The following is a 24,883-nucleotide window of genomic DNA, read 5'->3' as shown; positions in this document are numbered from 1 at the left end:
AGAGACGACGTGCGACACGGAGTGGCGGAATTCCACCCCAGAGAGTCTTGGCCCCAAACCTTGGCACTCCTTTCGGTATTTCTTTATATTGCATCAACAAAGTACAAGCCGGTACTCCAGACTCTGCAGCTTCTCCAAGAAGCATGCCAGAGAATGAGCCCTAGCCTCATATTTAATGGTCCTTGACCTAAAAAGCATTTACAGTGAAAAGCCTTCAAAACTCAAAAGCTTCTGGTCCAAAAGCAATGCCAAAAATCTGCCAACGCGTTTTGTGGAATTCCATACAACTGCCATGTCAGCAGTCAACGCAAAACGCGGAGCGTCTGTACAACTGCCACGTCATCAATTTTTGCGTGTGTGTGTGTGTGTGGGACCTGCTTTATTTTACTTCCTTTATGTCACTGGGACCCCATTGAACGGGGTCCCCATAAGTTGGTAGGACTTCTTCTTCTATTACTTATTCTTCTTAGGGTTTAGGACCCTCGGCCAGGATCTGCAAGTTGGCTCCATTCTTTAGGGCTTTAACACATCAGCAGTTTATGACATCCCCCCTTCTTGAAAGAAAGTAATCGTCCGCGATTACAGCATATCTGCAAAACAACTCAAGTTAGATCAAAAATTTTCCGAGGGACATTCTGAGGGCCAATCCGAGGGACAATCTGTTTGCTCTTTTTTTTGTTAAGGAGTTGGCTTCTCCTTTCGGCTCTTTTGATTAAGGAGTTGGCTTCTCCTTTCGTCCAGATCGGAACTCTTGATATTGCGGCGTAGTAAAATTAGCCATCACACCCAGACCGCACAGATCTTCCACGGGTGTCTTGATGCACTAAAATTACATACCCAGGCAATCTCATCCAATTAGAAATATTCAGTGGTTGGCACATCACAATGCAACACAAATGCTCCCGAGACAAACGGTCTGCGGTATGAAGCTACTCAACGACTACCTCGTCACTCTCCCCGCAAATAACCTAAAAAGGTCCGGGCCATGAGCTCAGAGGACTGTACAACCAAACGCTCCCCACACCTCAATCTGCGTCGCTTGAAGGTTCAAGCATACAACCAAACGTTCCCCAAGCATCGACTTGCGTTGTTCGAAGGTTTTCTAGCATACAATGGAACGCTCCCCAGACATGTCCTGCGTTGTTCCGAGGTTTTCAAACATACAACGAAACGCTCCCCAGGCATCGGCTTGCGTCGTTCTGAGCTTCAAACAACACCAAAACAATATTTCTCACTTCTCCACCCAAGAGTAAAATCAAACAATACTTTGTCAAACAATGTTCAAAAGTATCTAACTAGAAAACAACTAGAGAGGTCATTCAGAGCTTTGTTTGGACAATCGGACTTTGAGGACAGCTGGCTTGCCCTTCTACATCACAGTGATGGTTCGGTCGAAACTGGAGAGTGCATCATTCTTGTCATGACAGGGCATGCCCAAGAGAACGTCGCAATTGCCCAACTTCATAATGTGAAAATCGGCTTTTCCATGATAATCTTGTATAGTCACTCGAAGTGTACCAATGAGCGGTACCACTTTTCTCAGTTTGCCCAATGGCTAGCTCAGCTTCAATTTCTCCAACCTTTGCATCATAATCAAAGTACATCTGCTTCAAGAATTCTGGATGGATGAAGTTCTCCTTAGCTCCGAGGTCAAAGAAAATAAGGGCTTTCAAGCCGTTGACTTTTCCCTAAGCTCTGCATAATTCATTAAAACTCTCGAGGTGTATACCATAATCTATCGGATACTAGTCCAATAGCAGGTCTAGCTCTCTTGGCCGGAGGTGGCCCTGGGATTTGTCTAACGTGGGAGCAGAAGGTTGCACTGAGGACGTCGAGGCTCGCTCAAGACATGTATTGAATTTATGCCCTGTTTGGAAACATTCGAAGCATCGGCCTTCTTGTAACAAGGCGTCTCGTTGATGGTGTGTCAGACGAGGCCGTTGATGTCACGTGACACATCCAACCTTATGTGTCCGTGGACAAGCTACAGAATGACCAGGGTTCAATTCAGTCAAGTCAGTTTAGAATAGGAAGTGATCTGGCACTTTTGTGAGTCTGTTTGTAGACCGTGCATTACCAGTCACGTAGAGTAGATGCATATCCTCCGGTTGCACACAGCATGATCATCAGCATTCCCATCAGAATCCATCAGGAGAATTTTCCAGTGCATTAAAATCTATTTTCCATATTTTTGACATTTTTCACTTATTTATTAAGTGACTTTTGTTGGAACTAGGTAGGGAAATTTTGCTAAGATAATATAAAAGCAAACCAAAGTTAGCACTTTCCAGCATAAGAGGCAGCGAGAGCTCAACAAAACCCCCAATATCCCTAGCGTTTTTGCTCCATGGCAGATGGGCTAGCGTTTTTGGACAAAACCTCAGATCAGCCAGCGTTTTTGCTTTGACAGCAGCCTGGCGACAGCAAGAAGCAGAAGACTCCCAGCGTTAGCAGATTCTCCACAGCCAGACCATTCTCAGCACTAGCATTTTTGCATCAGCATCACACTCAGCGTTTTGCAAAATCACTGCGACGGAACATCAAGAGACACCAGCATTTTCAGTTTTCGGCCTTTAGACAACAGACCAAGTCCCGAACCTCGCAGATCTCACCTTCCCGCAGCCGTTCCTCGCCGCACGGTGGAATCCATCGAAGTTTGCAGATTCAGCCCGGAAAATGCAGATTTCAGCATCTGCGTTTTCAGCACGTCGTCGTCGCATCGTCGTCATCGACATAGAGTCAGAATTCAGCAGATAAAGATTTGCAGATTTCAGCCCTTAGCAGTTTCAGATTTCAGCCCGTCTCGTCGTCATCCTCATCGTCGTTGACATCGTCGGCAAGTCCAAGCATTGTAGAGATTTGTGCAATCATAAGTAGACCGCTCTCGCCATAGAGAGTGGGGCCTTCGGAGGAGGGTTTTGACAACATTCTGGTGTCGTATTCTCTTCTCTCTCTATCTCTCAGTCTCAACACCTTCATTCACAGTGTTCATCCACTTTGTTTGTGTCCATTGCACTCTGTCACTAAAGGAACGGAAGGCTCTCCCTTCCGTAAGTAAAAAGAACCCTTGAGCACAATTCAGAGCACTCATCTTGAGCAAAGTTCAACATTCATTCCGCTGCACCTTACATTGGTATCAGAGCTTTGGCAGTGTTTTGTATCTCTCAAGGAAAGAAACACAAGATTTTTTTTTACTTATTGCGGTCACACGTAACCGAAGTCCTCTTGGGGTGTCGATTCCTAATCGTGTTTTTGAAGAGTGACAAGAATCCCAAGAAAGAAGGGCTTGTCCAGCCTCCCCTTGTGCCTCTTTTCACTCATTGAGAGCAGACCGTGCACTTAGCGGCCGGCCAATCAACGTGAGGTGGGAAAAAGCAACCTTGGTGTGAGCGCAAGGCCGCCAAAGGGTGCGCCCGCTGAAAAGAGCAGAACTCGGGTGAAGAGAAGATCCTTCTCTAACCCAAATTGCAAGCGAAAGAACAACCTCAAGAACTCAAGACCCGCAAGAACCCAAGACCCACAAGAACCCAAGTTTCTCGTGAACTTAAGAACCAAAGATCACAGTGTATGGTCATCACCCAAAGCAGAATGGATACCTCGCATGGAGGTGATGGGTATGAAAGTAGTGAAAAAGAATTTCCTCACCATGGAGGTTTTCCTGACCCTTCCCCTACGCCATCTACGCCAGGGATTGTACCAAATCCTATGGACGCTTTGGTCAAGTCCATGATGGACATGATGGCACAACAACAAGGAGCGAATCGCGTTGCGGTGACACAACAAGAAGCGACTCGCATTACTTTGAAATGCGAGCGCGATGCACGAAAAGAAAGAAAAGTACAAAGAAAGGAGGCAACCGAAGAAAGACGAGCGGCCTTGGAGGCCGATCGTGAGGTTCAAAGAGACCTACGCACGCAAGAATTGGTTCAACAGGTTCTCGCCTCGAAGTCTAAGCCAGCCAAAGATGTTGGTAGTTCATCAAGTGGCGCAAGCAGAGATTCAGACTCCCAACAACCCAGTCACATAGAAGATCCAGTTCAGTAAGTATGATGGTAAGATGGATGCTACGGTTATTCATTCTTGGTTGCATCAATTTAATGCTTATTTTGCGACAACTAAGAAGACAAGAAATAGCAAGGTTTTGACGGTAGCTATGTACCTTGCCGGTGATGCCATAAATTGGTACCACGCATGGCAAGAGGCACAGTTGACCGCGCACCTAGAGGAAGCCAACGAATTCACGTCCCTTTCCTTCAGTTGGGCTGATTTCCAAGACAAGCTCAAGGCACGGTTTATGCCACCTCAGTACCTCGCACTACCTCGTACGATTGAAGGACGATTGGTGCGGTCTCAAGCAAAATGGTATGCCAGTTATGTCTTTCTCTAATCGTGTTTTGCAGCTCGGCACTCAATTACATAAATCGGATGCGGAGCGCAAGGAGGCATTCCTTTATGGGTTAGACGAGTATATCAAGTATGATGTCGAGGTGCTCGATCCAATTGATCTCAACAAGGCAGTAGCGATTGCTCTCGCACAGGAGATGAAGCACAACAAGGGAAAGCCTAAGGAAAACAAGACTTCCACAAGTACCTCTGAGACTTCTCAGAACCCTCAGAACGGTAAGAACAGTAAGAATGGTAAGAACGGTAACTCTTCTAACCAATCTTCCAATAGTCTCTCAGAAAAGAACTCTCAAAATGAACCTAAGGGTAAAGCTACCACAATTGCTAAACCTAAGCTCACTCCATATGAAAAGGTAGCACAAGGAATTTTAGGAGGATACATCACGTCAGAAGAGCAAAGCACTTATTCTAAGGAAGGTCGTTGTTTTCATTGTCACATTAAGGGTCACATAAAAAGAACATGTCCTAAGCTTGACTCTAATGAATCTAAAGAATCCACAGAACCCACTTCCTCTGTCAATGCAATAAATAAGAACACGAGTGTGCCCCAAGTTGCTCATGACCCTCCCATTGATGAGTCTCTCATTAAATGTCATCGTCATACGATGGGACAGCGTTTTATCATATTGTTTGACCCAGGCAGTATGCATGATGTGATTAGTCCCTCTCTTGTTGAGAAAGCACGCCTAGAGGTTAGTCAGAAATCTCCTCTCGAGGTCTCTGGCTTCGCTCCCGGTATGGACTCTCTCATCACGAAAGAGTGCCTTGATGTGTTGTTTACAGTTCAACAAGCTACTTTCCGTAAAAAAAATTATGTCTCTCCTCTCTCAGGATGTGATATGATTTTGGGTATTAGATGGTTTCGTGAGCATAACCCTCTCATTGATTGGGCGGAAAATATGTTCACTTTCAATGCCAAAAGTGACTCTCCCCTTGTCATTCGTGGAGAGCAAGTTGTTCATTCTCCATCTCTCATTTCTAATGTGCAGGCGAAGATTGCACGGATTCAGGAGAAGGAGACTCTCGGTCTCGTCTTCTCCAAAGCATGATACACAAGATTTGCATGATGATAATGATGAGCATGATGATTTGGATGACACTGACAAGCATGATGATTTGCATAATGACCACGATGTGATTTCTCACAAACATGATGAATTGTATGATCAAGACGTAATTGTTCACAAGTGTAACAAACTGCTGACGTGTCAAAGCCCTGAAGAATGGAGTCAACTTGCAGATGTCGGCCGAGGGGCCTAAACCCTAAGAAGAAGTAGCAGAAGAAGAAGAAGTCCTACCAACTTATGGAAACCCAGTCCGATGGGGCCCCAATTGACAAAGGATTAAAATAAAGCAGGACCTACACACACCCACGCAAAAACTGATGACGTGGCAGATTTTCGAAAATTGCACTGACATGATGACGTGGCAAGCTGTACGGATTTCCGCGTTTTGCGTTGGCTGATGACGTGGCAGGCTGTATGGATTTCCGTGATTTACGCTGAGAGCTTTTTGGCTTTGCTTTTCGACCAGAAGCTTTTGAGTTTTAAAGGCTTATTACTGTAACTGCTTTTCAGGCCAAGGGCCTTTAAATATGAGATTAGGGCTCATTCTCTTGCATGCTTCTTGGCGAAGGTGCAAAGTCTGGAGTACCGGCTTGTACTGTGTTGATGCAATATAAAGAAATACCGAAAGGGGCGCCAAGGTTTGGGACCAATACTCTCTGGGATAGAATTCCGCTACTCCGTGTCGCGTGTCATCTCTCTCTATTTCAGTTCAATTGTTATTGAAGTGCTAAAAGTTTGTTGGGTTTGTTCTTTTCTATTGGCACCTGGTGCCCCTCTTGTGACGACAAGGATCATGGTTTAGTTGATGCTTTTTCTAGCGAAGCTAACCTCGTTGCAGAGTCGATCAACCACGAAGAACCGATCTTGGCTTTCGAGTCGAGGTCCACAGCACACCCCCCCCCCCCCCCCCCCCCCCCCCCCCCAAGGTAGATTCGATCAAACACAACGAACTGATCTTGGCTCTCGAGCCTAGGTCCAAAGAACCCTTACAGGAAGTACTATGTGTTTGAATGATTAGTCAGCACGCATTGTACGAGTGTTTCATTCGTGATCGTTTCCTGCATTCTAGTCAGCGTCTTTATGTGATCCCTTTTCCTAGGCATGACATTGTACGTTGAGCACGTTTCACTCATGGATGAGCACGGATGTATGCGGATTTCTCCTGAAAAGATGAATTGTTTGCATTCAAGGAAGCCACATTCCATATCTCTTCCTTGGCACGACACAATCGTAGCAAGAGCACATGAAAGTATGAGCACCAAGCATGGGCATTTCCATTGTGAATTGCCTTGCCACCACAGTTGATTGATTTAGATCTGAAACACAAGATTCGATCTCATTGTTTACGTGTGTGTGGTGAACGGGTTGGCACTCCATCTATTTGTTCATCGACATTGCATGCACAGTCTTTAGAAAAGACCAAATTTTTTCCAGTCACTTTACATGGAATGGGTATGTTCATGTTTTTGTGTTGGAAGTGGTTTCAGAAATTTTCAACCACAGAGATTCTTGAAGAAGGAAGAAGCATGACTCTAGACGAAGTTGAAGCATTGAAGGAGCCACAGAAGACTGTCGCTTTCGGCGCGGCCCAAAGAAGCAAGCATTGCAGACCTTTATGAAGTTCAAGTATCGCACGATCCACACATCAGAGCGGGCCGGCAAAGAGTCATTTCCAGGATTCCGGATGTTATTGGCGATCTCCCTCAACGCCATACAATTTGGTACCAGTACCTCACTTTGAAAAGGAGGGAATGTCATGTGACACATCCAACCCTATGTGTCTTTGGACAAGCTACACCATGACCAAGGTTCAGTTCAGTCAAGTCAGTCTAGAATAGGAAGTGATCTGACACTTTTGTGAGTCTGTTCGCAGACGGTGCATGACCAGTCACGTAGAGTAGATGCTTATCCTCCGGTTGCACATAGCATGATCATCAGCATTCCCATCAGAATCCATCAGGGGAATTTTCCAGTGCATTAAACCTATGTCCCATATTTTTGACATTTTTCACTTATTTATTAAGTGACTTTTGTTGGAACTAGGTAGGGTAATTTTGCTAAGATAATATAAAAGCAAACCAAAGTTAGCACTTTCTGGCAGAAGAGGCAGCAGGAGCACTCGCTCAACATGCAACTTCTCAACAGAACCCCAAAGATCCCTAGCATTTTTGCTCCATGGCAGATGGGCTAGCGTTTTTGGACAAAACCTTAGATCATCCAGCGTTTTTGCTTTGACAACAGCCTGGCGACAGCAAGAAGCAGAAGACTCCCAATGTTAGCAGATTCTCCACAGCCATACCATTTTCAGCCCTAGCGTTTTTGCATCAACATCACACTTCAGCGTTTTGCAGATTCACCACGACGGAACATCAAGAAACACCAGCGTTTTCAATTTTCAGCCTTTCGACACAGCAAAACAAGTCTCGAACCTTGCACATCTCACCTTCCTACAACCGTTCCTCGCCGCATGGTGGGATCCATCGAAGTTTGCAGATTCAGCCCAGAAAACGTAGATTTCAGCATCTGCGTTTTCAACACTTCATCGTCGCATCGTCGTCATTGACATCGTAGTTGGGACAATTTATAGGGTTGCCACGTCACCAGTTTGTGACACTCACTAACAGCAAAAGCCTCCTCTAGCCTTTTTTGCATCACAGCTTCCATTACCTGGACCTCTGTCCTCACAATGGCTTCCATCTCCCCTTTCAATGCCATATACATCTCATCACGCTTACCAAGCATCTCTTTTGCCATCTCTTTCCTCATATGTGCATACATAGCATTTCTATAATTCTCCACACTTGCATACATCTCTTTCTCAAAGTCTCCCCTCATAAGGTTCAACTCTGTCTTAATCATCACTTGTACCTTCTCAAATATTAGGTCATCCTTTACCCTCGATAGTTTTCCTGCTCTAAGAGAACCAAGCAACAATGTGTTAGTCCCGACTTTCCCGCCTGAATGTGACCTTTGCTTTGGGAGGGGTTTGAAACGTCACGTGACACATCCCAACCCTATGTGTCCGTGGACAAGCTACACCACAGCAGGGTTCAGTCAGTTTAGATTAGCAGTGACCTGGCACATTTGTGAGTCTATTCGTGGACCGTGCATGCCCAATCACTTAGCATAGATGCATATCCTCCGGTTGCACACAGCATGATCATCGGAATTCCCATCAGAATCCATTAGCATCAGTTAGGGGATTTTTCCAGTGCATTTAGCCTATTTTCCTATTTATTGGGATTTTCACTTATTATTTTTAAGTGACTTTCCTACAAAAGTAGGTAGGGCAATTTTGCTAAGTTTCTATATAAGCAAACCCAAGTTAGCACTAAATGGCAGAAGAGGCAACAGGAGCTTCCCACTCAACAGGCAACTTCTCAGCAGTACCCCCCAGCACCCCCAGCGTTGATGGTCTCCATCCTCGCCGGGCAGCCCCCATCATCAGCATCACCATCGACTCATCTCCTTGGTGTTTCTCCCCTACAGCAAACCATCGCCCCCAAGCATTTCACATCAGCGTTTTGACATCAGCAGTACCTCAGCCATTAGCGTTTTTGTGCATGACCAGCCCAACGTTTTCAGCCATAAAAACGCTAGCAAGCTTTGCAGATCTTCAGCGATTCCAGCCTTGGACTAACGCTAGCATCAGCAAGCTTTGCAGCCTCAGCGTTTTTACAACAACTTCAGCCTTTTTCAGCGTTTTTTAGCCCATCAAAAACGCCAGCATATTTTCAGTTTTCAGCCATGGGAAAACGCAGGTTTTCAGCAGCAGAACATTAGAAGATTTCCCCCATTCAGTCGCAGATGAACCCCCAAGTTTAGCCCGACAAAACGCAGCCAAAACAGTCCATTTTCAGCCTTGAAACAGTCCAAGAAATTCAGCATCTAGAAGATCTCAGATTTCAACCATCGTCGTCGTCATCGGCATAGACCAAGTTGCATAGTCCAATGCATACGCATTGTACACCTTTGTGCAATCAAAGAATAGACCACTCTCGCCGACGAGAGTGGGGCCTTCGGAGAAGGGTTTTACAACCTCTCGGTGTCGTATCTCTTCTCTCTCCTTCTCTCAGTCTCATTCACTTGCACGCACAATCCACCCACTTTGTTCGTGATCATAGCACTCTCCACAATACGGAAAGCTCTCTCTTTCCCTAAGAACTAAAAGGAACCTTGAGCAATAAAGATCACTAATCTTGAGAAAATACAACATTCATTCCGCTGCACCTAACATTGGTATCAGAGCTTTGGAAGTGTTCTGCATTACTCAAGGAAAGAACCACAAGAACCACAAGATTTTTTTTTGCTTGTTGCGATCGCACGAACCCAAGTTTACTTGGGCGTGGCGATTCCTAATCGTGTTTTGTTGAAGAGTGACAGGAATCCCAAGAAAGAAGGGCTTGTCCAGCCTCCCCTTGTGTCTCTTTTCACTCATTGAGAGCGGACCGTGCACTTAGCGGCCGGCCAATCGACGGGGGTGGGAAAAAGCAACCTTGGTGTGAGCGCAAGGCCGCCAAGGGGTGCGCCCGTAGAAAAGGGTAGAACTCGGGTGACGAGAAGATCCTTCTCCAACGCGATTTGCAAGCGAAAGAAAACCTCAAGAACCCAAGACCCTCAAGAACCTCAAGACCCCTAGATTCTCACGAATCAAGGACCGCAAGGACCCAAGTTCCTCGTGAACTTAAGAACCCAAGAACCCACAAGAACCCACGATTGCAGAATGGTCATCACTCGAAGCGGAATGGATACTTCGCCTGGAGGTGATGAGCATGAGAGAGGCGAGGAAGAATTTTCCCCACCAGGAGGTTTTTCCGACCCTTCCCCATCTATGACAAAGATTGCACTAACTCCTATGGAGGAGTTAGACCAAGAAAGAGAAGCAGAAAGAAAGGCTTACGAAGAACGAAGGGCAACCATAGATCGTGAATACAAAGAAGGAATGGCAGCCATAGAGCGTGAGAGCGAGTAAGTACGCTTGGAAGCCAAAGCAAGAGAAGCAGAATTTGATCGCGAGAACAAAGAAATAAGGCAAGAGATGTTGCGACTCTTTTCTAGAATACAGGCACAGATTCAACAGGATAGGGAAAAGCAGACTCTCTCAGTCTCTTCTTCTCCCAAGCATGACACACAGGATTTGCATGATTGTGTGAAGCATGATGATGATTTGATTGACAACGACTTGCATGATGATTTGAATGACAATGATAAGCATGATGATTTGGATGCCAATGAATTGCATAATGATTTGGATGACAATGACAAGCATGATGATTTGCATGATCAAGATGTGATTTCTCACAAGCGTGATGAGTTGCATGAAGAGAATGTGATTGTCCACAAGGATGATGTGTTAGTGGATGCTTTTTCTAGTGAAGCTAACCTCGTTGTAGATTCGATCAATCACCAAGAATCGATCTTGGCTTTCGAGTCGAGGTCCACAAATCCCCCACAAGAAGATTCGATAGATCACGAAGGATCGATCTTGGCTCTCGAGCCTAGGTCAACAAAACCCCCTCAGAAAGAACCCACTCAAGAAGAACCCCTTCAGGAAGCACAGATCTTGGCTCTCGAGCCTTGGTCCAAAGAACCATCACAGTAAGTATTGTGTGTTCGCAGGATTGATACGCACGCATTGTTCGAGTGTTTCATTCGTGAAGGTTTCCTGTATTTTAGTCAGCATCGTTATGTGATTCCTTTTCCTAGGCATGACATATTGTATGTTGAGCACGTTTCTCTCATGGATGAGCACGAATGTATGCGGATTGTTCATGAAAAGTTGAAAAGTTTGTATGTCAGGAAGTCACATTCCATGTCTCTTCCTTGGCATGACACAGTTTCGGAAAGAGCACATGATTGTGTGAGCACCAAGCATGGGCATTTCCTCTGTGATTTGCCACAGTGGATTGATTTCGATCAAACAGAAAATATTCGACCACATTGTTTGCATGTGTTTGATGAAAGGGTTGTAACTCCGTCTCTATGTTCATCTACATTGCATACACAGTCCTTAGAGAAGACAATATTTTTTTCCTTCACTTTACATGGAATGGGTATGTTCATGGTTTTGTGTTGGAGATGGTTTCAGGAATTTTCAGCCATGGAGATTCTTGAAGATGGAAGAAGCAGGACTCTAAACGAAGTTGAAGCAAGAAAGGAGATTCAGAAGACTTTGTGTCGCTTTCGGCGCGGCCCAAAGAAGCAAGCGTTGCAGACCTTTATGAAGTTCAAGTACCGCTCGACCCACACACCAGAGTGGGCCGGCAAAGAGTCCCTTCCAGGATACCGGATGCTTTTGGCGATCTCCCTCGACGCCATACAGTTCGGTACCAGTACCTCACTTTGAAAAGGAGGGGATGTCACATGACACATCCCAACCCTATGTGTCCGTGGACAAGCTACACCACAGCAGGGTTCAATCAGTTTAGATTAGCAGTGATCTAGCACATTTGTGAGTCTATTCGTAGATCGTGCATGCCCAATCACTTAGCATAGATGCATATCCTCCGGTTGCACACAGCATGATCATCGGAATTCCCATCAGAATCCATTAGCATCAATTAGGGAAATTTTCCAGTGCATTTAGCCTATTTTCCTATTTATTGGGATTTTCACTTATTATTTTTAAGTGACTTTCCTACAAAAGTAGGTAGGGCAATTTTACTAAGTTTCTATATAAGCAAACCCAAGTTAGCACTAAATGGCAGAAGAGGCAACAGGAGCTTCCCGCTCAACAGGCAACTTCTCAGTAGTACCCCCCAGCACCCCTAGCGTTGATAGTCTCCATCCTCGCCGGGCAGCCCCCATCATCAGCATCGCCATCGACTCATCTCCTTGGTGTTTCTCCCCTACACCAAACCATCGCCCCCAAGCATTTCAGATCAACGTTTTGACATCAGCAGTACCTCAACCATTAGCGTTTTTGTGCATGACCAGCCCAGCGTTTTCAGCCATAAAAACGCCAGCGAGCTTTGCAGATCTTCAACGATTCCAGCCTTGGACTAACGCTAGCATCAGTAAGCTTTGCAGCCTCAGCGTTTTTACAACAACTTCAGCCTTTTTCAGCGTTTTTTAGCCCATCAAAAACGCCAGCATATTTTCAGTTTTCAGCCATGGGAAAACACGGGTTTTCAGCAGCAGAACATTAGAAGATTTCCCCCATTCAGTCGCAGATGAACCCCCAAGTTTAGCCCGACAAAACGCAGCCAAAACAGTCCATTTTCAGCCTTGAAACAGTCCAAGAAATTCAGCATCTAGAAGATCTCAGATTTCAGCCATCGTCGTCGTCGTCGTCGTCGTCGTCGTCGTCATCGGCATAGACCAAGTTGCATAGTCCAGTGCATACGCATTGTACACCTTTGTGCAATCAAAGAATAGACCGCTCTCACCGACAAGAGTGGGGCCTTCGGAGGAGGGTTTTACAACCTCTCGGTGTCGTATCTCTTCTCTCTCCTTCTCTCAGTCTCATTCACTTGCACGCACAATCCACCCACTTTGTTCGTGATCATAGCACTCTCCACAAGACGGAAAGCTCTCTCTTTCCCTAAGAACTAAAAGGAACCTTGAGCAATAAAGATCACTAATCTTGAGAAAATACAACATTCATTCCATTGTACCTAACATGAAATGCATCTAGATCAAAAGTATTGTCTGGTTTGTTCATTAACTATGATTCGTGCAACCTATAGGTGTAAGGTGCAACGGAAGTGAATGTTGATATTGCTCAAGATGAGTGCTCCAAACTGTGCTCAAGGGTTCTTTTTACTTACGGAAGGGAGAGCCTTCCCTCCTTTAGAGAGAGAGTGCAATGATCACAAAACAAAGTGAATGCTAATGTGAGTGGAAGTGCTGAGACTAAGAGAAGAGAGAGAGAAGATTACGACGCCAGGTGGTTCTCAAACCCTCCTCCAAGGGCCCCTCTCCCCATGGCGAGAGGTCTATGCTAGGGAAAGCTAAGTCGATGTTGACGGCGACGACGGCGGTGATATCCGACTGAAAACGCTGGTGCTATCTGGCTAAAAATGCTACTGCTGTTAGGCTGAAACGCTGTCGCTGTAGGGCTGAAAACGCTGTTCTCCAAGGGCCCCTCTCTCGCCATCGAGAGAGGTCTATGTGATTGATTTGCACAAATCTGGTACAATGGTGTTGATGCAATGAGCTTGATACTATGATGCAAGGGAAAGCTAAGTCATGTTGACGGCGACGACAGTAGTGACGACTAGGGCTGAAAACTGATGCTATCCGGCTGAAATCGCTGGTGCTATCTGGCTGAAAACACTCCTGCTGCTAGGCTGAAACGCTGTCGCTGTAGGGCTGAAAACGCTGTTGTAGACTGAAAACGCTATGACTACCTGGCTGAAAACGCTGCTGATGAAGATTGCTGAAAAACGCTGAGAGGGCTTGCTGAAAACGCTGGTGCTGAATGGCTGAGGGAGCCTTGCTGAGGATGAGAGTCTTGCTGAGGAAGACACTAGAGGGCCTGTTTCAAGAAATTGCATGTTCTCTCTTTGTTTCTTCTGCTTCTATTGAGTGACTGTCAAGTTTCTTTTATATTTCCTTAGCAATTTGCCCTACTCACTTTTCCAACAAAAGTCACTTATTAATAAATAAGTGAAAAAAAGTGTATTTTGGGAAAAAAGGCTCTATGCTCAACGCTCATGATGAGTACTAAATGCCATGCTAATGATTATGTTGTGTGCAATCAGAGGATATGCAACTAAATTAAGTGCTTGGACATGCACGGCCTGCGCACGGGCTATCAAAGGTGCCAGAACACTTCCTAGGCTAACCTGAACCCTAGACCTGAGATAGCTTGTCCACATGCACATAGGGTTAGATGTGTACGTGACATCCCCTCCTTTTCAAAGTGAGGTATTGGTACCGAGCTGCATGGCTTCCTTGTAGTCGGCCAACAACTTTGGATAATCTCTTGAAAAATTCTTCAGTGACCCACACTGCCTCGTGGGTTCCCCAATCCTTAAACTTCAAAAAGTACTGTCGAACTTGCTTCTTTGAGCCATGGCGAAACCAATGCAACAACACTTGCTCCGGCTCCATGACTTCAGCTTCATCGATAATCTCGGACTCTTCTTCTTTGGGAATGTCCTTTGGAGGTGTACCCTGAACACTTTCAACCAGCAAACATGGAAAACGTTGTGCATTGACCATGAGTTAAGCAATTGTAATTCATAGAAACCTCATTGATCTTTTTAATGACAGGAAATGGACCATACATTCTGAAAAACAACTTAGAACACTTCTTTCCGACTTGCTTAAGACGTTGCTTCATGATTCTCAAATAACCCCAATCTCCTTCCTTGATGGAAACATCATGACGATGCTTGTTAGCCTGTCATGAGTAAGATTCCAGAGCCTTGCTTAGTCGAAGCTTCACACTCTTAGAAATCTCATCCAATGACTGACTTTCAGTATTGGCATCAGGCATTTGACTGACCGAGCGAGTCAAAAGTGACTGAAACGAATGGCCAAAAGCTACCTCATACAGAGTTCTACCAATGGCAGAGGAATAAGAGTCATTCAAAATTGCTTGGACCAAAAGGAGATAGAGCTCCCAATGAGACTGTTGATCATGCACATACGACTTCAAAACATCGAAATCCAACTGATTGTAAATTTATGTTTGACCATCTGATTGTGGATGAAAAGCAGATGAAAAATTCAACTTAGTGCCAAAATTTTCAAAGAGAGCGCGCTAAAAATTGGACGTGAACTTAACATCCCTATCTGAAACGAATGACTTTGGCAAACCATAGAGGGGATACCAATGCTTTATGAACAACCGTGCTACATCTTGTGCAATGACTGTGGCCTTACAAGAAATCAACATGCAAAATTTGCTCAAACGATCAACAATTGTCAAACATTGAGTGTTCCTTGAATACAAACTAGGTGGAAGGTTAGTGTCACGTGCGCACTTCACTTGCGCCACGTGGACACGCTTCTGCCATAGTCTAGCATGAGTCTTAGCTTAGGATTGAGCCTGGCACCTTTGTGAGCCTTTAGCAGAACGTGCATGCCCAAGCCAGTCATAGATGCATACCCTGTCTTGCACAAGAACAGTCATTTCATCATGCAAGTATTTTATCGCGTGAACCACCTCTTATAAGTCATTTTAATAAAAGTGACTTTTGGAATTCTTTTTGTAAGTTTGTTGGAAAAGTAGGTAGGGCAAATTGCTAAAGATCTATAAAAGAAACCCATTGGGCACTCAGTAGAAGCAGAAGAAGCAGGGACACAAGGAGGCAAGCACACAGCGGCGGGTAGACAGCACCTCAACAGGAGCCCTAGCGTTTTCTCAAGAAGAAGAAGACCCAGATCAGCCTAGTGTTTTCAGATTTCAGCAGACAAACCAGCATTTTCAGTTTTCAGCCTTGACGCCGTCGTCGTCGACACCATCGTCGTCATCGCCATCGTCATCGTCGTCAAAGTCCTTATCTTAACGACACCATCTCCATCGTCATCGCAGATCCCTATCTTGACGATGCCACCTTCCCATCATCATCGCAGTCCAGGACTTGACGACGACGACATTGACGACGACGATGTCGTCGTCATCGTCACAGTCACCATCGTCGTCGTCGTCGACATCATCATCGTCGACATAGACCAGCAGTACATGTCGTCCACATCAACGTCTTCGACATAGACCCCGTCGTCGACATCATCGTCTTCAACACAGAACCGTCTTCGACACAGTAAAGTCGTCGACAAAGACCCTTAGTACCTTGTCTTCGACATAGACCTCGTCGTCGACCTCCCCGTCTTCGACATAGAACTCGCAGTACCCGTCGTCGACATCATCGTCTTCGACATAGTCCCCTTCAGTACCTCAGTACCCAACATCAGTAGCATCAATAAGCATTAGCATCAACATCTCAACATTTAGTCATTGTAGCAGCATTCTGCAAGAATAAAGAAAGTACTTGCTCTGGCAACAGAGCAAGGGGGCCCTTGAGAGTTGGGACCCAACATCCATGTGTCGTCTCTTTTCTCTCTCTCGTCTCTCTCTATCATTCAGTTCGGTTTAGTTCTTTCAAGTGAAGTAAAGTGTCCCTTGTGTTTGTATGCGGAGTACTAGATCCGAGTAAAATCCTTGTTCTCTTCCGTTGCACCTGACATTGGTATTAGAGCTTTGTGTGTGCTTCGACTTTGCGAACTCGAGGGAAGAATCATCAATTACAAAGAACCTCAAGAACCAAGAACCAAGAACCATCAAGAACCCAAGGAACCTCTCACTTTTTTTTTCCTGGAGAATCTTTGAGTCCCGACCATGGACTTACCAGATCCCATCTTCATTGCCATGTCTTTGAAGGAAGATCAACATCGGATACACGAGAACCCAGATCTTGAGTACCAAGATCTTCTAGCCTTGTATGCGGATATGGAAGGAGTTTGAGACAGGATCCCTAACCTCTTCTGCATTCACATTCGCATGTAGCGTGCATCCATTTCCCTCGTCATTGAACCTTTGGAAAGGACTCCGGAACCACACCTCAGTCCATCAACACCAGTAATGTTTTCACCACAGTCAGTGTTCGGGAAACAGCTCTTGCTATAGCAGACAGAGTCAGCACTATCTGGTATAGAGCCCAGGCTGATATTCGACAATCGTAGTAAGGCTACACAGTGACCCTTACACGGTGTTTGCATCGCCAGCAGTACCCACAGCACTTGCAATACCATCAATCCTTAGTTTCGGAGGAATTTTCATCGGTGATGCATCCACAGCATCAGAAGCATTCACAATCAGCATTAGAAGTACAGATAGAAGTTCGGCAGTTGTGCCTCACTTTTAACAAGGGGGGATGTCACGTCCGCACTTCACTTGCGCCACATGGACACACTTCTACCATAGTCTAGCATGAGTCTTAGCTTAGGACTGAGCCTGGCACCTTTGTGAGCCTTTAGCAAGACGTGCATGCCCAAGCCGGTCATAGATGCATACCTCTCTTGCACAAGAACAATCATTTCATCATGCAAGCATTTTACCGCGTGAACCACCTCTTATAAGTCATTTTAATAAAAGTGACTTTTGGAATTCTTTTTGTAAGTTTGTTGGAAAAGTAGGTAGGGCAAATTGCTAAAGATCTATAAAAGAAACCCATTGGGCAATCAATAGAAGCAGAAGAAGCAGGGACAGAAGGAGGCAGGCACCCAACAGGCAAGCAGCACCTTAACAAGAGCCCTAGCGTTTTCTCAAGAAGAAGAAGACCCAGATCAGCCTAACGTTTTCAGATTTCAGCATAGAGCCCAGCGTTTTCAGTTTTCAGCCTTGACACCGTCGTCGTCGTCGTCATCGTCATCGTCGTCAAAGTCCCTATCTTGACGACACCATCTCCATCGTCATCGCAAATCCCTATCTTAACGACGACACCTTCTCATCATCATCGCAATCCCAAACTTGACGATGACACCATCGTCGTCATCGTCACAGTAACCATCGTCCTTGTCATTGACATCATCGTTGTCGACATAAACCAGTAGTACATGTCGTCCACATCAGCGTCTTCCACATAGACCTCGTCGTCAACATCATCGTCTTCGACACAGTACCGTTGTCGACAAAGACCCTTAGTACCTCGTCGTCGACTTCATCTTCTTCGACATAGACCTCGTCGTCGACCCCCCGTCTTCGACATAGAACCCGCAGTACCCGTCGTCGACATTATAGTCTTCGACATAGTCCCCTTCAATATCTCAGTATCCAGCATCAGTAGCATCAATACCCATTAGCATCAACATCTCCGCATTTAGTGTAACAAACTACTGACGTGTCAAAGCCTAAAGAATGGAGCCAACTTACAAATGACATGGCTGCTCGAGAGCAAAAACCCTAACCCTAATTTCTGCCAGAAACCCTAACTGCTGAAACCCTAATTCTGAAAACCCTAACTCTAACCCTAAAACCTGCAAACCCTAATTCTGAAAACCCTAACCCTAAAACTGCACAAACCTAACCCTAGCCCTAAGGCAGCATGGTAGATTTCCGAAAATCGCGTTGGGTGGCAGACTGTACGGATTTCTGCGTTTTGCGTTGACTGATGACGTGGCAGGCTGTACGGATTTCCGTGATTTACGCTGGCAGCTTTTTGGCTTTGCTTTTGGACCAAAAGCTTTTGAGTTTTAAAGGCGTTTTACTGTAACTGCTTTTCAAGCCAAGGGCCTTTAAATATGAGGCTAGGGCTCATTCTCTGGCATGCTTCATGGCGAAGGTGCAAAGTCTGGAGTACCGGCTTGTACTGTGTTGATGCAATATAAAGAAATACCGAAAGGGGCGCCAAGGTTTGGGGCCAATACTCTTTGGGGTGGAATTTCGCCACTCGGTGTCGCGTGTCGTCTCTCTCTTTCAGTTTCAGTTGTTATTGAAGTGTTGAAAGTCTGTTCAGTCTATTCTTTTCTATTGGCACGTGGTGCCCGTCTTGTGACATTTAGTCATTGTAGCAGCATTGTGCAAGAATAAAGAAAGTACTTGCTCTGGAAAAAGAGCAAGAAACCCCTTGAGGGTTGGGACCCGACATCCACGTCTCTTTTCTCTCTCTCGTCTCTCTCTATCATTTAGTTCGGTTTAGTTCTTTTGAGTGAAGTAAAGTGTCCCTTGTGTTTGTATGCAAAGTACTAGATATGAGCAAAATCCTTATTCTCTTCCGTTGCACCTGACAGTTAGTCACGAAATCCATAGAAATATCCTGAAAGGGCCTGTCAGAAATAAGCAACGGTAGCAAGAGGCCTTGCTGCTTACCCCGAGGAGCTTTTACCGTTTGGCAAATAGAGCACTGTGTGACATAATGAAACACATCTGTTCGCATTTTAGGCCAATAAAAGAATCTTTCTATCTCTTCCAAAGTGGTGTTCATTCCCCTATGCCCACCCATGAGAGTCATGAGCATCGTACAATATGGCTGTCCTGAGAGAGGGCAACACACATAGACGCTGACGAAAATACAACAAACGAATGAGATAGTTGTTGGGCCCTTGGGAAGCAAGAGCCTACAACCATTGCTTACCAAACTCGGAATCTGCATACTAGTTCTTCATGATGTCGAAAGACAAACCCTAAATAGAAACTGTGGATCTTGACTCAAGAGCCAGGATCTGTCCTTTGCGGCTTAACGCACCTGCAAAACAGGGTTAGCTTTACCAGGCATATACTAAATCAAACCACCAAATTGCTCAAAAAATTGTGACCACCGTGCTTGGCGATCACTCCAATGTGCACTAGGCATAGACTGAAGCCACTTGTGGGCTTGATGATCTGTGCGAACCGTGAACTCTCTACTATACAGAAAATGCTTTCAATGCTTGAGAGAGTGAATTACAGACAGAAGTTCTTTGTCATAAACTAAATAGTTCTTTTTTGCACTATTTAACTTCCGACTAAGAAATGCAACTAGACGGCCATGCTGCTGAAGCACAACATCGCTCGCATCCGTCCATACCTCAAAGGGTTCATCCACACCAATCATGTTCATGATGTCGTTTGGGTCGTTGTTGACCAGCTCGCAAAAATGGCACGTTTTATTCCTACTCGCACCACCGTAAAGAGCTATGAGTTAGCTCAGCTCTTTGTGGAGCACTTATATAAGTTGTATGGTTTGCCTGAGGAAATTATTAGTAACCGTGACCCGAAGTTCACTCGCAATTTCTGGCAAACAGTTTTCTAAAAACTGGAGGCTTGCTTGGCTATATCGTCCCCAGAAACCGATGGACAGACAAAACGCACTAATCAAACCATGAAGGATATGCTACGTACATGTCTCCTACCATCAATCTAATTGGACACATTATCTTCCACGGATTGAATTTGCTTATAACAGTACTAAGCCCTCACCTACAAGCTATAGCTCGTTCATGCTTACACATTATTATGAGCCAAAACCACCAATTGCTATTGGAATCAAGGGGATTAAGATGCAATTCATGGCCGATTTCCTGCACGACATGCAGGAAATGCTCATGATTGCTAAGGAAAGTATAATGAGCACCCCAGATCAAGCCAATTTTTATGCTAACCAGCATCGACAGCCTCGTAATCTCTAGGAGGGGATGTGGGCGTATCTTAAGGTACCGAAGGATCCTGAAACGATCCATACTGGTCAATGCTCGAAATTATCTTCGCACTTACACTTGAATCCACACCCATTTCATTGTCACTTGTTGCATTGGGTGTATCTACCTGTGTTGATTCATCTGTCACAAAACAATGACGTGGCATCCCAAAAAGAGAAACTACCATGTCCACTGTCCAAGATCTCCAACCATCTCAAAGAGACAAATCCCCACAGTTTCTACACACACATTTGGCACAGCCAATCTTCCTCCATCCATCGCTCGATGGCAGAACATCCACCGATGTTCACCTTCCACTTCTACCACTCCCTCTTCTAAGTCTTCTCGTCTTTCATTGCCACCAGCAATTTTCCCAACCTTAAACAACTTATTTCCCAGTCAACCTTGATCTTAACATATTGCAAACTTCTCCGCTACCTCTTGCTTCTACCCTTGGCATACCATCTAATAGCCTCACCTCACCCTCCACTATCATTCACACTACCCAATTTGACAACATGCACTATGTTCATTTTTCATCTACCAATCACCCTGGCACTCCACACAACCTTTGTCATGTCATCTCCAATTCATCCACACTCACTATCTCCTATGCCACCATCTCCATCAAGAAGGAAGGTTCTAAAAGCTTCTAGAAGAATAAACGAGAGAACATTTGTTTTAAAAAGTCTAGAAGATGGGAAGCTCGTCCACCTCTTTGACATGCGTCTAGAGAGTCGTCACAATGCACCCTCATTCTCTTTTTGTCATGAAGCAACTTGACCTAAGAATATGACCCTTACATGTCCCCTTAGCTGAGAATTCCCTCTACATCAGCCCAAGAAAGCCTCTATGCTACCCTTACCCTCTAGTCAAAGTTTCATGCTCTTTCTACCATGCAAATAGTTAAGAGGATGGAATATTCTCCAGCTCTAAGAATGGATTGAGATCTCTCTTGCACATATGTGAAATAAGAGATTCTTTTGTGTGATTTGCCAAACATCTTAGATGTTTGAACATCTTGCATGATTTATGAGAGTGTGTACTTCAGATCTCTCCCAAGTTGATTGTAACTAAGCTCAATCCTAAGGTACCTAGAGTTCGCAAAAATATATTCCTTCAGGCGGTTTGCCCATTTTCAATCCTCATTGTGTCTCTTTTTAATCTCTTTGATTATTTTTGTGCAGATTACAAATCATTGCTCTTTACGCAGTGAACATTGAATAAGCAATCTACATTGTATGGGGCTCTTACATAATTATGGAGATCAGGGGGGTGCATTGAATGTTCGAAAAAGCAGCCCTTGAGTTATTTAAAATTGCAAAAACATGCACATGTGTACACAAATAGTTTTAGGGGACTGAGGGCCTCTCAACCTGGTGATGCATTTGACCTAGGAACTGTAGCAACATGCACATGTGTACACAAATAGTTTTAGGGGACTGAAGGCCTCTCAACGTGGTGATGCATTTGACCTAGAAACTGTACCAACAAATTGCAGAATCCTAGGCTACATGCTGGTGTTTTTGGATGCCCATTGAAGTGTAGCACAAGTGTGCGCAAAGGGTTCTGATTGACAAAAACAAAATCTGATGGATTTATCAGGACATGCAAGTCTTGCGAACAAGCCCAAAGAATTGTCGAACTAAATCCCCTCGGCTCTATAGATGCTTTTTGGCTCTGGAAGTAGGTTTAGCAGTGAGCATGAGACAAAAGATGACCATACACCACAAGCTGCAATAAGAGATCATAATCCATTATCCCTCTCACATTTGAAGTGATCAGAACAACCTTAGAGCTTGTAGCTTAGGTTAATAAAGTTGGCAATTAAAAGTTATTCCTAAAAACCAAATTAACTCTTTACCTGTCCAATAAAAAAGCCATTGTTCTTGCTCAGCTGTATCCTTCGATTCAATAGCTCTAAATGATGAATATGCAGGAATGGCTAATCCCCCAACAATACTGTCTCACAAATTTTGTATATCAGATACCCATATAACAAAAAGAGCACTCGGTATTAGTCTCATTTCCATATCCTTACCATGCTGTTCGAGCAAGCACTTTGGAACCTACTGGAGAGAAAAGCAAACGGCAAGCCACCTGCATTGAAAGAAGAAGTGACAATCAGGCTGCAATGAAGGCGTTGTGTAAGGTCCAAAAGATATGAATATACAAGTCAGGACAAGGGACAGAAAATGAGTAAAATAGCACTAAATTTCGCATACTCAAGCAAACATACAAGGACCAAAAAGAGTCCATGAATGCAATCGGTTAAGCTGAGTAAACCCCTGAAACTCAGCTAAAAGATCTGCAAGTGAAAGACCGCAAAAGTAATAGCTAAACGCCGTTATTTTCCTTGCGCACACGCACGCACACAGCTCACATGCACATCAATTGTTTCAAGCACACTAGCAATTTAAGGACGAACCTCCCCAGACAGACAGGAGCTCAGCAGAGCCATTGTAGGAGCTTGCTTCTTGGATGCTACACTCTACTCGACAAAAGCCAATATTTTCCATACCTACACGCAAAGGTTCTCGCATAATTGCTGCTGAAGCGATGAGCGCTCGGAAATAGCATGCAACGGGATTTGACATCTTTTGTCAGGCGGGTTTTTTTTTCCCACTGGCAATGGCTTTCACACGTTGAGTACCAAGGTGCGTGTGAGGACGTGGCGAACACATGTTTTTGTAAAATATGCTTCCCGTTGCTTGGGGTGATCGGGGTCTACACCTATAGCTGATGGCTGCAGAAGGAAAGGGGGGGGAGTGGTTGTTCCTACATATGCAAGTTGGGAGGATGGCGAGGGCGAACTCAGGAGTTGGGAGAGAAACGTATGTAGGAAGGTTGAGGGAAGCTTGGCATCTGACAAGTTACTATTGGTAATTCTTTGAAACGTGTGCGCGTAGGTGGGTGAGTTGTTGGGGTAAGTTGTTTAGCTTACACTCGATACATGAACAACCCCTAAAGCCAAGCATACGAAAATGCACCCTTACGTGTGTGCATGCATCCCACTACATAGATTTCCATAAACACATGCTTCTTTATAGTCACGTGTTATTTGATATAACCACATGCTATTTGGTATAGCCACATGCTGCTTGATTTTTCTGCCACATGCGATGAATATCACTTTCTAGCATTTAATGTCACCTTCCTTTTTGGAGCTTATATAAGGCCACGTGCTAAACTTGTATTGTCTCGAAGTCTAATACAATCATTATGTTCATTTCAACATGAATGGTTCGTTGTGCAATCCTCTATAGCTACAACTCTCCCTTTCATGAGTGAGTAGGTCCCCTGATACTAAAAAATGTATAAACGCACTTAGTATTAGGTTGGTTTTTTGGTCAATCTTTTTTATGGATCAAAGCCTATAGTAAGGTTTCAAAACCTTTTGTGAAATTGACCTTTCTGTTGTGCGATCACCATTGCTTAAGCAACAACCCTTCAATAGAACCAGCATCACCTCATAGCTCTGGCAATTTGGGGGGGGGGGTGGGGGGGGGGGGGGGGGGAAGCATGTTAGCATAGAATATTATTTATGCTAGGTAAAATATAGAAAGGGGTACTTCAATGATAGCATATATCGAATGGATTTTATGTGGTGTAGAAAATACTTGGAAATGATAACAAAATCCACATGCACACTCGAGCCTTGATGCCCCATTTTCAAGCACTGAGCTCAATGATGAAGACTAACTTGAGTCTTCATGCATGGCATCATCGCTCCACCTCTTTGAAGAAACTTCCATACTAGTGTGTGGGTACCACGTTTGTCCCAAATACACTATGGAAGCATGAGGGAGAGTAGGAAAAGCTCGCTCTCTACTTTGCTCGAAATGCAGGGCTCCTCATCGGTGCAAGGAACCCCACAGCCACAACTATGAGGTCACACAGAGAGCTCCCCATAGGTTCAAAAAACTCCACATTGACAAGTCTAAGGTTAAGCTTCTCCCCACTAGCGTAGAAGTCCATTGGCAAGAGAAGAGACTCCACTTGATTGGCTTAAGCTAGGCAAGTGGAGTCGAGCATCTGCGGCCCACTCAACATCGATAGTGACATAGACGCAGCAAGGATGCAGAAAATGGACAAGGGTGTGTTGAATATCTCCCTCTCTCTCTCTCTCTCTCTCTCTCTCTCTCTCTCTCTCTCTCTCTCTCTCTCTCTCTCTCTCTCTCTCTCTCTCTCTCTCTCTCTCTCTCTCTCCCCAGTAGCGTGCAACCACCTACTGTGCATTTTTAGTCAATGCCCTAGTGCTTATGCTCTAATCTTTTGTAGCTACATGGAGGTCACCTAAGGTGCATTACCCCCTCCAATCATTTTTTTTCATACAAAGGAAGATT

General features: G+C 44.8%; 1 protein-coding gene across 2 annotated transcripts in view; it reads right to left on the bottom strand.

Annotated features, from left to right (window-relative positions):
• The window catches only part of LOC147462368 (HVA22-like protein k), a 46,894-nt gene extending 23,743 nt beyond the window's left edge, over positions 1–23,151 (bottom strand). The window contains exons 1-3 of one of the 2 annotated variants that reach the window (XM_086526042.1): positions 23,063–23,151; positions 22,579–22,637; positions 22,402–22,499 (exon numbers count right to left, since the gene is read on the bottom strand). In XM_086526042.1, the coding sequence (XP_086382168.1) occupies positions 22,402–22,499; positions 22,579–22,637; positions 23,063–23,134 (229 nt within the window). In that variant the 5' untranslated portion in view covers positions 23,135–23,151. Of the gene's footprint in view, positions 1–22,401; positions 22,500–22,578; positions 22,638–22,965 lie in introns of both variants that reach the window. The other variant, XM_086526047.1, reaches the window with a different exon arrangement.
• Positions 23,152–24,883: the final 1,732 nt, after the last annotated feature.

The sequence above is a fragment of the Adiantum capillus-veneris genome, chromosome 2, assembly GCF_014529385.1.
Source record: "Adiantum capillus-veneris isolate H3 chromosome 2, ASM1452938v2, whole genome shotgun sequence".
In the NCBI taxonomy this organism is placed as follows: domain Eukaryota; kingdom Viridiplantae; phylum Streptophyta; class Polypodiopsida; order Polypodiales; family Pteridaceae; genus Adiantum; species Adiantum capillus-veneris.
The sequence above is the reverse complement of the archived record's forward strand: the minus strand, read 5'-3'. Positions and strand labels throughout refer to the sequence as shown.